This window comes from Stegodyphus dumicola, chromosome 3 (assembly GCF_044657685.1).
Source record: "Stegodyphus dumicola isolate Sdum_Otavi_A_Nest chromosome 3, ASM4465768v1".
Classification (NCBI taxonomy): domain Eukaryota; kingdom Metazoa; phylum Arthropoda; class Arachnida; order Araneae; family Eresidae; genus Stegodyphus; species Stegodyphus dumicola.
In genome coordinates, this window is record NC_140770.1 from 51,711,643 (window position 1) to 51,724,713 (window position 13,071).

Below are 13,071 nucleotides of genomic sequence, written 5' to 3' on the forward strand. Positions count from 1 at the left end.
TTTTACTCTTTTTGCAATGCTACTTGATTTAATAGTATCTTTGCTTTTTTTACAATTGTTGACATTATTGTACTCAACATACAGTATGCAATAGCCAAGTCCAGATGCAGGTGCTACCTTCACAATTTTCAACAGTGTTTTTTACTTCCTTGTACGAAGTAAAAAAAAGAGTATTGTAATCACGAAAAGTTTCAGGCAGCATATTTCAAAGAAAATATCCATTTTGACTGCTATTGAATGCAATTTAACGATGTTTTTGTGTGACATCTGTACGTAAGGATAGAATAAAAGACTCTTTTCCTCCAAAAAAAAATTATAAAACTGCTTTAAAATGAATTCTGAAGAGAATTTTTCGTGGTGTCTGTACGTACGGACGTAAGTATCTCTCATAACTCAAAAACGAGTAGCCTCCGAACGTTGAAATTTTGTATATAGGACTGCCATAATATGTAGATATGTACCTCGTATTTTGGTTGCAATCGGCGCTGCACCAAACATATATAAATATATTTATGCATATATCCACTCTGTTACTCGGCTCAGTGATCTCAGTTTCTTTACTCTTATATGTTTGTAAATTGTGCATTTTTGCTTTAAAAATGATTGAATTATGTAGTTCTTATCTTCCGGTTAAGGTTTTTATGCCTTTAAAAAATCTGCAAGCAATATTTGTAGAATTATCAACAATTTAAAAGCTGTTTAAGTGCGGCTAAGCCTATTTTTTAAATAACATGGCGGACATGTTTGTTTACATTTGAAACTGCAGAATAGTAGATTTCTTGTGCCAGTCTAGAGAGACTAAGCTTCACAACAACAAAAATAATGCCTTCATTTATTATTGCGAATTAAATCATGCTTAATCCTTTCTTGAATATTTTCGAGGAAATAAGTGTAAGATTTACTTCACAATTTTTAATATAGATATTTTGAGTTTTTATGTACTTTTGCCTTGTCACGAAGTGAGAACTGAATTAATTGAATGAGAAATACTGAATCGTCTGTGAAAAACTGTTTCTTTTTTGTTTTGTTTGCTTAGTTTCTTTTATACATCGTTCTAGATTTATTATAGTATTTGAATAGAACATGTGACAATGATTAGATAATTCTTCAAATGATATAAATTTTGTGGATTCTGAGTTCTAATATGAACGAAATATAACGCTGTTAAGTGAACCTAGCGCCAGAGTGTCACTATGGTAAACATATATAGTGAATTTTAAAGAGTGTATTTATTCTGTTGTTGTTTTTGTGGTATCCACGAAGTAGATTTAATTGAATCCAATAAGTGTAAATGAAATGCAAGGAAAAATGCGCATAATTTAATATTCCATACAAGGAAATCATGTGGTGTACGTATAAGATTTTTTTTTTTCATCTCCATGATGATTCCAGTTTTCTTCATTGTTTGACTTCCTTCATTAACTGTAGTAAATCTCATTGTTAATGAATTAACAATCCATTTATGCAGAAAAACACAAAATCACTTAAAATTTCAGAGTTATAGTGCTAGTTGTTTACTGAATCCTGGCAACAGGCATACTGATGCTTATTGGCAGTCCAAGTCGCATTCGAAATATCCAAAACCAAACAAAAATTGTGTCCAAGCAGAGGTATTTCAAAGTAGACATGTGCCTAAATTATGCTGTGGTTTTTTTATTATTATTTTATGATAGAACAGTATCTGTGGGCCTTAAAATTAACCAAAGCATTTACTGCCAGCTCATGAAATTGCCTAGGGATGGGCATCATTTTGTAAGAATGCAAATGATCAGAAGGTACCAAAATAATATTTCTTGGAAAACAAATGAGAAGGCTTTTGCTTGATTTAAAGAGATTTATGCATTTGATATCTAATTTTTTTTTTCAGACCTTATATTTCCGTACCCCATCTACTAGACCTCAAGGTCAACTCATGGGACCAGTTGTAGGAACTCAGGTGTCATCAGCTCAGCATTTTGCTGCAAAACAAGGTATTTCATATTTTTAATTGTTTGTTTAAAACTTTATAAGCTTAATGATTATTGATAACACTAAAAATTAACTTTTTTTTTTTCAGCTTTAGTTGTGGTTTTCTGATTTCAGAAGCCTATTCCATAATTTTAAGTAACTCAAATGTAGATTTTTTTTTTTTTTTTGTTCTTTACTGTAATTAAGTTGTACTAGGTACATTGAAAGTACTGAAAATGCTTAGTGATTTGACAGAATTCTGATTTTTAAAATAGAAAAACCTACATTAGTACTTAAAAAATTTAATGCAGAACATTTCTGTTCCCCCCCTTTTTTGGGGGGGGCATATTTTCATGGTTTTATCTACGACATAGCCATAGGCACGAGAAAAGAAACCCAAATGCACCAAAGTCTGTTGTATTGACTTTAAACAGAAAAGTACCTTTTATTCTGCAATTATTTTTTATTTGATAACTACTGTTTAGTCTAAATATCTTTGAGAATTTTATTTATGCTACTTTTTATATTTTTTATGTAAGTTATTCAGTTTTTATGAATCGGCACAGCCACCCTTGAAGTTGCCAAATTTTCCAAATGTGTCGAATTCTAAACAATCGTATGCTTAGCAGTTCTTCAATTTTAATAAGCTATGTTATCATTATCGTATTCATTTTTTTTTTGGTTACTAAAGTTTTAAGTTTAAATTTAATATCTTTGTCTTAAACTCGGTTTTAAAATATGCACTTTTGTTATTTGCCTGCAGAAGAAGAAATTGGCTGCAAAAATACAGTATTTGGCTGTAAAATCACTAAAGGAAGCAATTGCTTTAAATCTGTGGTGAAAGCAATTATTGCAGAATTTTATCCAGAATAGAAGAGACAAAAAGTTCACCTTGTATAATTAGGTTTATTGACTGATTTTACAGGATAATACTTAATTAAGGTATCTATTTTTTGAGGATATTTACTACCTTGTGCCAGTTATTCTACTTTGAGTGTTGTTTTAAGGATTACTAACGGCAAATTCAATTTGAAACAAAGAGTGAAACTCAATTTTCTTTTACTGTCAGTAATTGTAATTTCAGTGCCTTGATATTTTTCTGCATGTTCTATGAACATTGAAATTGAATTAGCTGCATTTATTTTTCTTCTAAAATGCAATATTAAAATGAAACTGCATGTAAAAGGGTGAGTACTTGTCTTCTATAGCTGCTTTTGTGACAGAAAATGAGGTTTGTGCATAAGATAGTGTCATTTTTTATCAAGTGTTTGTTACTAACCGTAAACAATAAATCAGCAACTTATTCAATATCTATGCATCACAAGTTATTTAATATGTATATATGTTTTATTACATATATATATATATATATGTTTTATTACATATATATATATATATATATATTATATGTAATAAAAAACAAATTTAGAAGTACTGATGTATAAACATTGAGGTGTAAAAACGTAACGTTAGGCGTAGAACGTAGATGGCATATTGAAGAGGAAGAATTCTGATTGTATAGAATGTTAAATCCTTAATGACTAAGACACTTGGTAGTTGAAGTGGATTAAATTCCATTTTTATTTAAATTGACATTTAAATAAAAATTTTAAATTGACATTTAAATAAAAATGGATTTATTAACATTTAAATAAAATGTTAGCCCAAACAGAAAATCAATTTTCTACAGACTTTTTCTGGTGGCCACAATTCAGCAATTGCTGTTAATAATGGCTCAAACATAAACTGTAGCTTCCTCTGTTGATAGAAGATTGGAAAAAAAAAAAAAAAAAAAAAAAAAAAAGAAGAAGAAGAAGAAAGAAAGCATTATGAGTATTTTACAATAAAACATTATATTGACATAGTGCAATTACAAAACACAGATTGTTAACCGTTTGTTTCTCGCCCATGTCCAGATTGGTAACTGTTTGTTTCTCGCTCATGTACAGATCAAAAACTGTTTGTTTCTCGCCAGTGCAGAAACGGACTAAATAAATTTTCTCATGGAGGCTTCTATAAAAAACAGAACTTTATATATAATATTACCAATAATATTAATTATTTGATTCTATTTTAAACTTGATTTTTATTGTCACAACTGTTATTTTGTTGTTGATGCAATTTGTTGCTTAAATTACTGTATTTTTACTTGTCAGTGTTTATTATAAGAAGCAAAATTAATTTTTCTTTGGATTTATTTATTAAAAGTTAATTACAGTTTTATAATTATTCTTGTTTTCTGCTTATTTCTCACTTTGTATTATGCCATTAATGTGTGAAATGTGTATGTATTAATTATAAGATTAAAATAAAGCCTATTTAATAAAATCATGTGTAAGTGTGCTTCTTCTTGTTTGTGATGGAAATAATTCCCTGATTTAACAACAATCAAAATATCAGTATTTAGATCTGTGTGTTTCTGTCTAGCTATATTGTCTCTATATTTAAGCGTGTGTATGTAGAGTAATCTGTCGATTCTCATTTATGCTTCTCTGTAGCTATGCATCAGTTTTGAGTGATCCTTTGCTAGAGTTATGACAGAATAATCTAGCATAACTTGAGTTTAAAGTAAACTAGCATAACTTAAGTTTCATTTATACATCTCAGTTTGAAAAATTACTTTTAATTTCTAATACATTATTTCAGAAAGGTTCTCTTTGTTATTTTAACATTCTTAAAGATTTTATTGTTTAATATCGCTTGTCTCACTTTTTGTCCCTCGAAATTTTCCCAATTTACTAAAAGATTAATCATATTCAAGAATAGAATCTGTTAAGGAAAGCAGATAGTTTCCTTTAGTTATGAAAGTAAAAATTTGTCATTAATGAATGAGTATTAGATAATGATAAATGGAATGCTCTTTAGTGTAACGGATTAATTTTCATTGATTAAAATGTTGAAGCAGGGAAAGTTAGGGATATTAAAGAAACAATCAGTAAAATTCTGGATGATGATGATGAAGAAACAGTCCTGATTTTGTTTGTGAATTTAATGCCATGTATTAACATTTCAGTAAACTTGCAATGTGGTTTCAGTGAAAGAAAAAACTAAAACAATTATATCTTTTACATTGCTTTGTAGTTAAAGTTTTAAGAAGCTTTTAATTAATAAGTATCTTCTTGTAAATCCATTGATATTTTCTTTCTTCTGCATTTTTTCTGGATATGTAATTCAAACTGAATTTTTTTCAGATTACACTAGCTTTCTCTTTTGATTTCTCATTTAATACATAATTTTTTTGCTAGAACCTTGAATCATTTGTGTAATATACATTCCAATTATTCTTAGTTAATTTACCTCTTATTAAAGTAATATGTTTCTATAATACTTTTGCATGTACAGCTGTTTAATTTTTTTATAAAAATCAGAAATGGTTTTGAATGAGTTTAATTATGTATTTTCACTTCTCTTTTTTAGCACAAGATTTCAAGAATACTAATATTTCAAGCTGGACTGGTAAGCTATTCTCCCAGTTAGATGTTGTATTTTATTTTGCTTACTTTTATATTTTTATTTTTTATAAAATATTTATTAAGATAAAATATAATTTTATATTTTTATTTGATTTGCTTACTTTTTTGGGGGGATAGGGGAGGGCAGTTTTGCAGTTCTTTAATATTTTATGTCTTTTATAAAATTTAAGTACATATGATGAATTGCTTCAGAAATAATGGAATTTTAATAGCTTGGCAATGTGTTTGAGCTTCTTTTAGTTATACATAAACAATTTTAAAATGTATTATTTTTTTTACTATAGTTCAAATGTGTGCTTGTGCTGTAGACATCAAGACGGTATGATGTAAAAATATTTTGAAAAGTGCAGTCAAATATTGCTTAGTGATCTCCTTGTAACAAGTGATTTGCATAATGAGCAAAACAAAATGACTCCCATAAGAAGCAGTGTTTTGCAAAACAGGGGAAGTAGAGATTTTCTGATGCCATATGCAGTATCTTGCCCACATTTCAGCAATAAGCCTGTGTTGAGCACTCGTTCTGCTAGCATCTTACTATCGCTTGTGAAAGTTGTACTCAGGCATATTACTGTATATTTTTTAAGTGTAAATTTAGGCATGCTTGCTTATTTATCTCGAAAGAAAATACCACAAGACTCGAAAGAAAACACCAGTGTAAGAGGAAAACAAATTGCCATAGAAGTCAAACAGTAAATCATTAAGAGGCGAGGGCCCACCAGCGGCCGAGCGGTAAAGTCGCTGAACACTGGTAGTTCGGTCCGAGGTTCGAATCCCGCGAACGGGCTGGCTGCATGGGTGTTTTCGTGGTTTTCCCCATGTGTAACGTGTATACGAGCCAGTTTCCCTTAGAAAGTCCTCCACGAAAGGCATCCCTCCTCTTAGGCAGATAGCCCTTGTGTGCTTTGCCATAATTAAATACACCACCACACCACACCACACCATTAAGAGGCGAGAATGAGGTGTGAGCATGGCTGACCTAGCATGCTCTGATAATTGGTCTATGTCAAGGATTTGCATTATCCTTAATGAGGATACAATTAAGGGGTTGGATGCTTCAAAGGATGTTATGAGATTTCTAAGCAGCATCCACATATTTTCAATTATGTTGAAAGATTTTCTTATTGTATGAAGCAACAAGTAGCAAATACAAGGCAACCCTGTTAATGAAAACATAATTTGTGAAACGACAGAACTAATTTTTCCAACCTCATTAAGAAAGATGTCAGGATCATCAGTGCATGAAGAAGAAGCATTCAGAGTAAGCCGGGGTTGGTTCATAAAGTTTAAGAGAAGAACTGGCATTCGCAACATAGTGAGGCATGGAGAAGTAGTAAGCTCAGATATAAAGACAGTTGAGAACTTCATCAGCAAATTAAAGAAGCTTGTGAAATCTGAATGTTATCTGCCACAGTAGTTTTTTAATTGTGATGAGATGAGTCTCTTCTGAAAAAAGATGCCAAAGCAAATTTATATTACAGCAGAGGAGAAGGCATTCCATGGCCGCAAATCCATGGAAGACTGCCTCATGCTGTTGTTTTATCCAAATACAAGACGCGATTTAAAAATTAAATCTCTGTTCATTTACCTTTTGCACAACCCACAAGTCTTCAAGAAATAGAAAGTCCAGGCAAAAGGCTTAAATGTCATGTGGAGGTCCTACAACAAGGCTTTGGTGGCATGTGACCTTTCACAGATTGGATCAATTAAATGTTTGGTCTATCTGAAATAAATAAATAAATAGCTGCTTGAGATGAACTCTCCATTTCATGCCTTGCTTGTTATGGATAGTGCTTCTGCATATCCTGCAGCATATAAGGTGACTTCCTTGCAGAATTTAAATTTGTCAAGATTCCAACTACTGTTCTTCGAGTGCTGTTTTGAGGTAACTAAAGGACCTAATCCCACTTTTAGAGAGTTTTGAAAAGGCAACGTTAACATTGCTGCTTGCCTCAAAATTATCGACAGAACATGGGAGGGTCACAAAGCAAACCATTACTTCTGCAAGGAAGAAGCTTTGGCAACGAGCTTTGTTGAATGAGAATCTGAAGGGTTTGAGAAAGTGCCTGTGTAGTCTGTAATCAACAAGATTGTGCCTCTGGCCAAGGTTATGGGGCTAGATATGGATAGCAACAATACTGATGAGCTAGTTGAAGAGCATAGTCAGGAGCTGACCACTAAAGAGTTTATGGAGCTTCATTCTGTATATCACACAACAATAAGTTGTGAAAGAGATTTTGTCAGAGGAAGAGGAGGTAATAGCATTATCAAAGTAACAACCTTCCAGTGAAATAATGGAGATCCTGGAAAGCTTGGGAAACTGCTGCATTTTACATTGATGATTACCCTACTAATTTGGTAGCTGTGCATGCTACAAATTTATTTGACAATCTATTGTCAATTTATTATAAATTTGTAGCATGCACAGCTACCAATTTTGTAGACAATCTATTGTCTCATTTTTGCCAAATTTTGAAGCGTAGGCAAAGAATGTTTTAAACAACTGTCTTGTAAAGAATGGTGTATTATAAATAAAAAATTACATTATTATAAAATTTGTTTGAGTATTTTTTTTTCAGAATGGAGAACATTTATCCTAATTGACATTGATTCAGGACAAATTATGCCCATTAAGCAAGATCCCATTGTAGAATATGACTTTGCATTTCATATATGTGCTAAAAACTGCATGGCATTTAGAACATTAATGATTCACAAAGTTCAGCCTTTATTTAGTTGATCATTATAATACAGGAAAGCAGAAATCATTTGGCGCTATTCAAACCTTATCAACCTTATTTTTTGAAAGAAAATATTGAATTAGTAGTAACTGAGAGTATCAGATTTCTCAGTAATTTAGTGGAAGAACGAAATATTGTTAGAAGTCAATCATTTTTATTTATTTTATTTAACACTTTATGATCGGAGTATGAAAAGCATTCTGCATTTGAGTAAGCTGATTTAATGTATTGGGGGGGGGGGGGGTAAGATTTCATATTTTTTTACAGAAGCATCAACTGTTGAAACTAATTTATATATATATATACTAATATGGTATATATGCTGTTTATATATATATATATATATGAAAGTTAAATATTACACTTAAAGGCTACTGAATGTCTGCTTAATCAGTAATTTATGAAGTTAGGATATCAGATCCGAAGTATCCATTATATGTAAATGATTAACTAAATTGACAGCAGCCTACTCCTAATTGTTAGGTGTTTGAATTACCTTTACATTATTTGAAAGAAAAACTTTTGAAGTACTTCAGAAAGTCAGAAACTTTTGAAGTTGTAAGGTATTTCTCCCGCCTTCCTTTTGAGGTGTTGTGGTCAGCACGCTGAGCCGGTATTTCAGAGGTCCGTGGTTCGATTCCTGGCGAAGGCGGTTGCTAATTTTCATCTTTCCTGCCTCCAAAAATATACCTAATGTCTCTACAAAGTAAAGGAAGTATTGTAATCACGAAAAATTTTGGATATCATATTTCAATGAAAGTAGTCATTTTGACCACTCTAGAGTCAATTTGAAGATTTTGTTTGTGCAACATCTGTACTTATGAATAGAATAAAGGACTCTTGTTTTCCAAAACGGATTGTAAAGTGGACTTGAGGATATTTTTTTGTGATTTCTGCACATATGTATGTATCTGCCATAATTCAAAAACAAAATAGCTGTAGAATGTTAAAATTTTATACAGTACAAAGTCCGTAATCCGGACTCATCGGAACTTTGTGATTCCGAATTACAGGTTTTTTCGAATTATAGATCATCAATTTAAATCTGGTAAGATGCCATGCCGAAATTATACAATTAAAAATAGGAAATTGTAATTTATGAAATATAGAGGAATTATGATCTAAAGGGTATCAAAATTTACAAAAAAAAAGCTTAGTATTTATTTGTTTACTTTATTAAACATTTCTTTCAATGTAAGTTGTTTAAGTTGCTTCGTTTTTTGTGCTAATACTTTCTCTTTAATTCTATAAACAGACAAAATCAAAGTTCCACTGTTCAAGTCTGCTGTGTCGAGAATACTGACCAACTTGTCAATCGAAATTTTTTCATTTTCAATAACCTGTCTGTCACTTTCTTCACTGTCGGAAGTGGTATTTTCTGGATCTAGAACCATACTACAGATATCGCCTTCCGTTGATTGATGATTGGGGCATTGTCGTCGCAATGAAAAACATTTATATCATTTTTATTTATTACCTCTTCTCCACATTTCTTTACAAAATCCAATAACTGGAAAATTTGATCTTTAGTTTGCGATGTCCGAAAACCTTCAAATTCATGACTGTCATCATCGCGGCATGGAAAGTTCAAGCTTAATTTTTATAAAATTGCTCTAACAGTCTGTAAAAAATAATAAGCCGGATCCAATTAGAAGATTAAGGAACAGCGCAATCTGCAACATTAATTGAAATGCCTTAGAATCAGTAAAAATAATTTTAGCCTAGCTTATACCGTTCGTTATACATTAAATGCGCATGCATAAAGCATATTATTTAAAAAAAAAAAAATGTGGCTTTGAGGTCTGGATTATAGATTATTCCAGATTACGGACTGTGTGCTGTATATGGGATTACTGTAACATCTAGTTATGCACCTTCCTTTTGCATTGTAATGGGCCTAACCAAACACACACACATATATATATTCCTGCTGTGTTACCTGGCTTAGCGAGTTCAGTTTTTTTTAATCTTTTTATATTGGCAAATTGTGCATTTTTTCCTTTAAAAGTGATTGAATTATGTTGTTTTTATGTTCTGATTAACGTTTTTATGCCTTTAGAATAATCTGCATACAATAGTTGTAGAATTATCAACAATTTAAAAGTGGCATTAAGTCTAAAAAGTCCGCCATTTGTTTGCATTTGAAACTCTTGTTGGAATAGTGAATTTAAATCAGTTAATACACTAACCTCAGTATCTTTTTTCGCAGTTAATTAAAAATTTTTGTGCACCGAAAAGTTTGTCTTTGCCTGATGGCCGGATAGCTTATTTTGGCATAGAAACTGTAATTTTAATTATGAACATTTTTTTAAACTGTTTTTAACTGTATTTGGTGTTTTAGGTTTTTCTGTGTTTTACAGTTTTGAACAAAGATTGAGTTTTTATGTATTTTTGCCTTGCTAGAAGGTGAGAACTGAATTGATTGAATTAGAAATGGATCTCTAATAAAATTCAAGGAAATACGTTTAAATGAAGTACAGCAAAAAATGTGTAAAGGCCGTACAAGGAAATCGTGTCGTTCACATCAGAGATTTTTTTTTTTCCCTAAGGCATTGAATTTTATTGCTGATGCTTAGAAGCTTTATATTAATTTATATTAAGGGAAGAGGGCTAATTACTGGTGTAAAGTACCAAAAACAATTGTATGTAGGAAGCAGTATTGAGTCCTGTGGAAATCTTTTTCTGATGATTAAGATTTTCAAGAATAAAGAAAAGAAACACAATAGACCAGTTGTAGAAGTAAAAAATATTGAAAATATAGGATTTTATCACTGTCTGAATGCACTCGTTAGGAGAGCAAGAAATAAAAAAAGGCAATAGGAGTGTGTGTGTGGAGAATTTTGGTGGAATACCTGGAATGTGCAAATAGTATGTGGAATTGTGCGAGTCAGTAAATGAGCTCAAATTAATGATATTACAGCTTTTCACAGTAATTGCCAAATATTCAGAAAGATGGCAACATAATTTGTAAACTGAGGCATGTAACATTCTTTTCCCAAAAATGCTAGAAATTTCTTAGTATTTCAGTTAATCTTTGAAGTAATATATTCTCTGTTAATTTAAAAGTTCTGATGAGTGTTTTTTTTCCCCTTTGCAAGCTCAGGTTTTTAAATAGCTTTCTCCTCTGCATATGTGGGTAATGATATTAGCATGTTTAGTTAAGAATTCAGTGTATTTTAATAAAAGTGCGTTGAAAAATGTTTTTCTTTCATGTGTATGTGTGTATTATCACTGCTTTTTCATTGTCTGGTGTGCTTTATTTATCTTTTGCTTTAATTGTTTATTTATGTATTTTATTTTCATGAATTTTTGAACAGAAATTCCACCTAAGTAGCAAATAAGTTTTGAGCGAGTAGAAATATTAGTTTAAAAAGTATAAAAAAGCTTCAATTATTTTTTAATTTACTTTTTCTATCTTTCAACTGAGATATTCTGTTTGAGTGGAAAAAGGTAATAATTTTGCTATAAGTTTAATTATATTGTAAATAGCAGAAGATCTAATATATCTCTTTAAAGTAATGTTAATTTTTAGGTTTAATTCAGTCTTGACAAGCATTTCTTTTTAAATTCTAGTTATTAGAATGCCAACAAGTGATATCACTCAAGCACAAAGTGGTACTACTACACCAAACTCAAGTGGCAATATTACTCCTGGGATTCTTCCATCAGCCCTTAGTGGGAGCACTAATCGACACATGATTCCTACTGCAGTACATCCTGTTATTGCTGCAGGAAGCTCAGGTCCTTCAATGGCTTCTATTATAAGAGGGTCTCATCAGGTGGCACCAGCTGGTCATGTCATTCAACCACCATTCTCATCTCATGTACCACGAGGTACTACATTCTTTCCGTTTTATTATATGGTTTCTCTTTATTTCAATTTATTTGAGAAAAGAATAATGTATATGAGTTGTCATGCATTTTAGTTTTAAATTTACTTTATATATGTCTATGTAATCAGAGCAAAGAATTGAATGTATGAAATTTTTAGATCTACAGTGTGATCTTAAAACTTTTCTAAGATGAAAGGTCTTTTCTAAGATCGTAAAACTTTTCATAACAAGTATATTGCTTAGGTTAATTATTTTAATGCCCAGACAGTATAGTGGTTAGGGCAACATACTGCAGTACAGAAGGGCTCAGGTTCGAATTTCGGAGAAGGCATTGGATGTTTGTAAATGTATATTGCTTACCCCTGGGGTGTTGTCCCTAAAAATTGGGGTGGAAGAAGAAATGCTATGTCCTTGAGGCTCTGGCAACCATTCATACATGAAATACATGGATGAATGAAATACAAAACAACAACAATAGCAACATTATTCTAGCATTTCCACATGAATAAAAATCAAATTATGAGTAGTGCCATGATGCATGCTCAAAATTTTTCATTCTACCAAAAATGTTTGGTGCATGTTGTTCTGTAGTGGAAGAATGACTTTATTAAATTAAGTCATGAAACGTGTTCTACAAGATGTGGCTATTAATTTCCAGGACTGCTCGAATAACACCAGAATGAATGATGTGAAAAATGTAACCTTTTAATATGTTTCGAAGTAATCCCCATCTGCCGTAATACACTTCTGTGCTCGGCTGTATAAGTTGTGGAAACAACTTTTAAAGTCTTCTTTCGGAAGGCTCTTCAACATCCACAAAGCGTATTCCTTTGATCACAGTTTTGAGTTTGGGAAACGAAAAGAAGTCTGCCGGGGCCAAGTCAGGAGGAGAGTATGGCGGATGATGCAGTTCCAAGACCTCATGCTTAGCCAAAAACCTCTTCACTGGCAACGCTAAGTGGGGGGCGGGACATCAAGAAGAACATGACATCGACATTGAAGAGCCTTCCGAAAGAGGACTTTAAAAGTTGTTTCCACAACTTATACAGCCGAGCACAGAAGTGTATTACGGCAGATGGG

General features: G+C 31.7%; 1 protein-coding gene across 3 annotated transcripts in view; it reads left to right on the plus strand.

Annotated features, from left to right (window-relative positions):
• The window catches only part of LOC118195663 (uncharacterized), a 90,040-nt gene that overhangs the window by 12,262 nt on the left and 64,707 nt on the right, over positions 1–13,071 (plus strand). For all 3 annotated transcript variants that reach the window (XM_035366986.2, XM_035366988.2, XM_035366987.2), the window contains exons 3-5: positions 1,868–1,970; positions 5,365–5,403; positions 11,732–11,992. In XM_035366986.2, the coding sequence (XP_035222877.1) occupies positions 1,868–1,970; positions 5,365–5,403; positions 11,732–11,992 (403 nt within the window). The remainder of the gene's footprint in view (positions 1–1,867; positions 1,971–5,364; positions 5,404–11,731; positions 11,993–13,071) is intronic.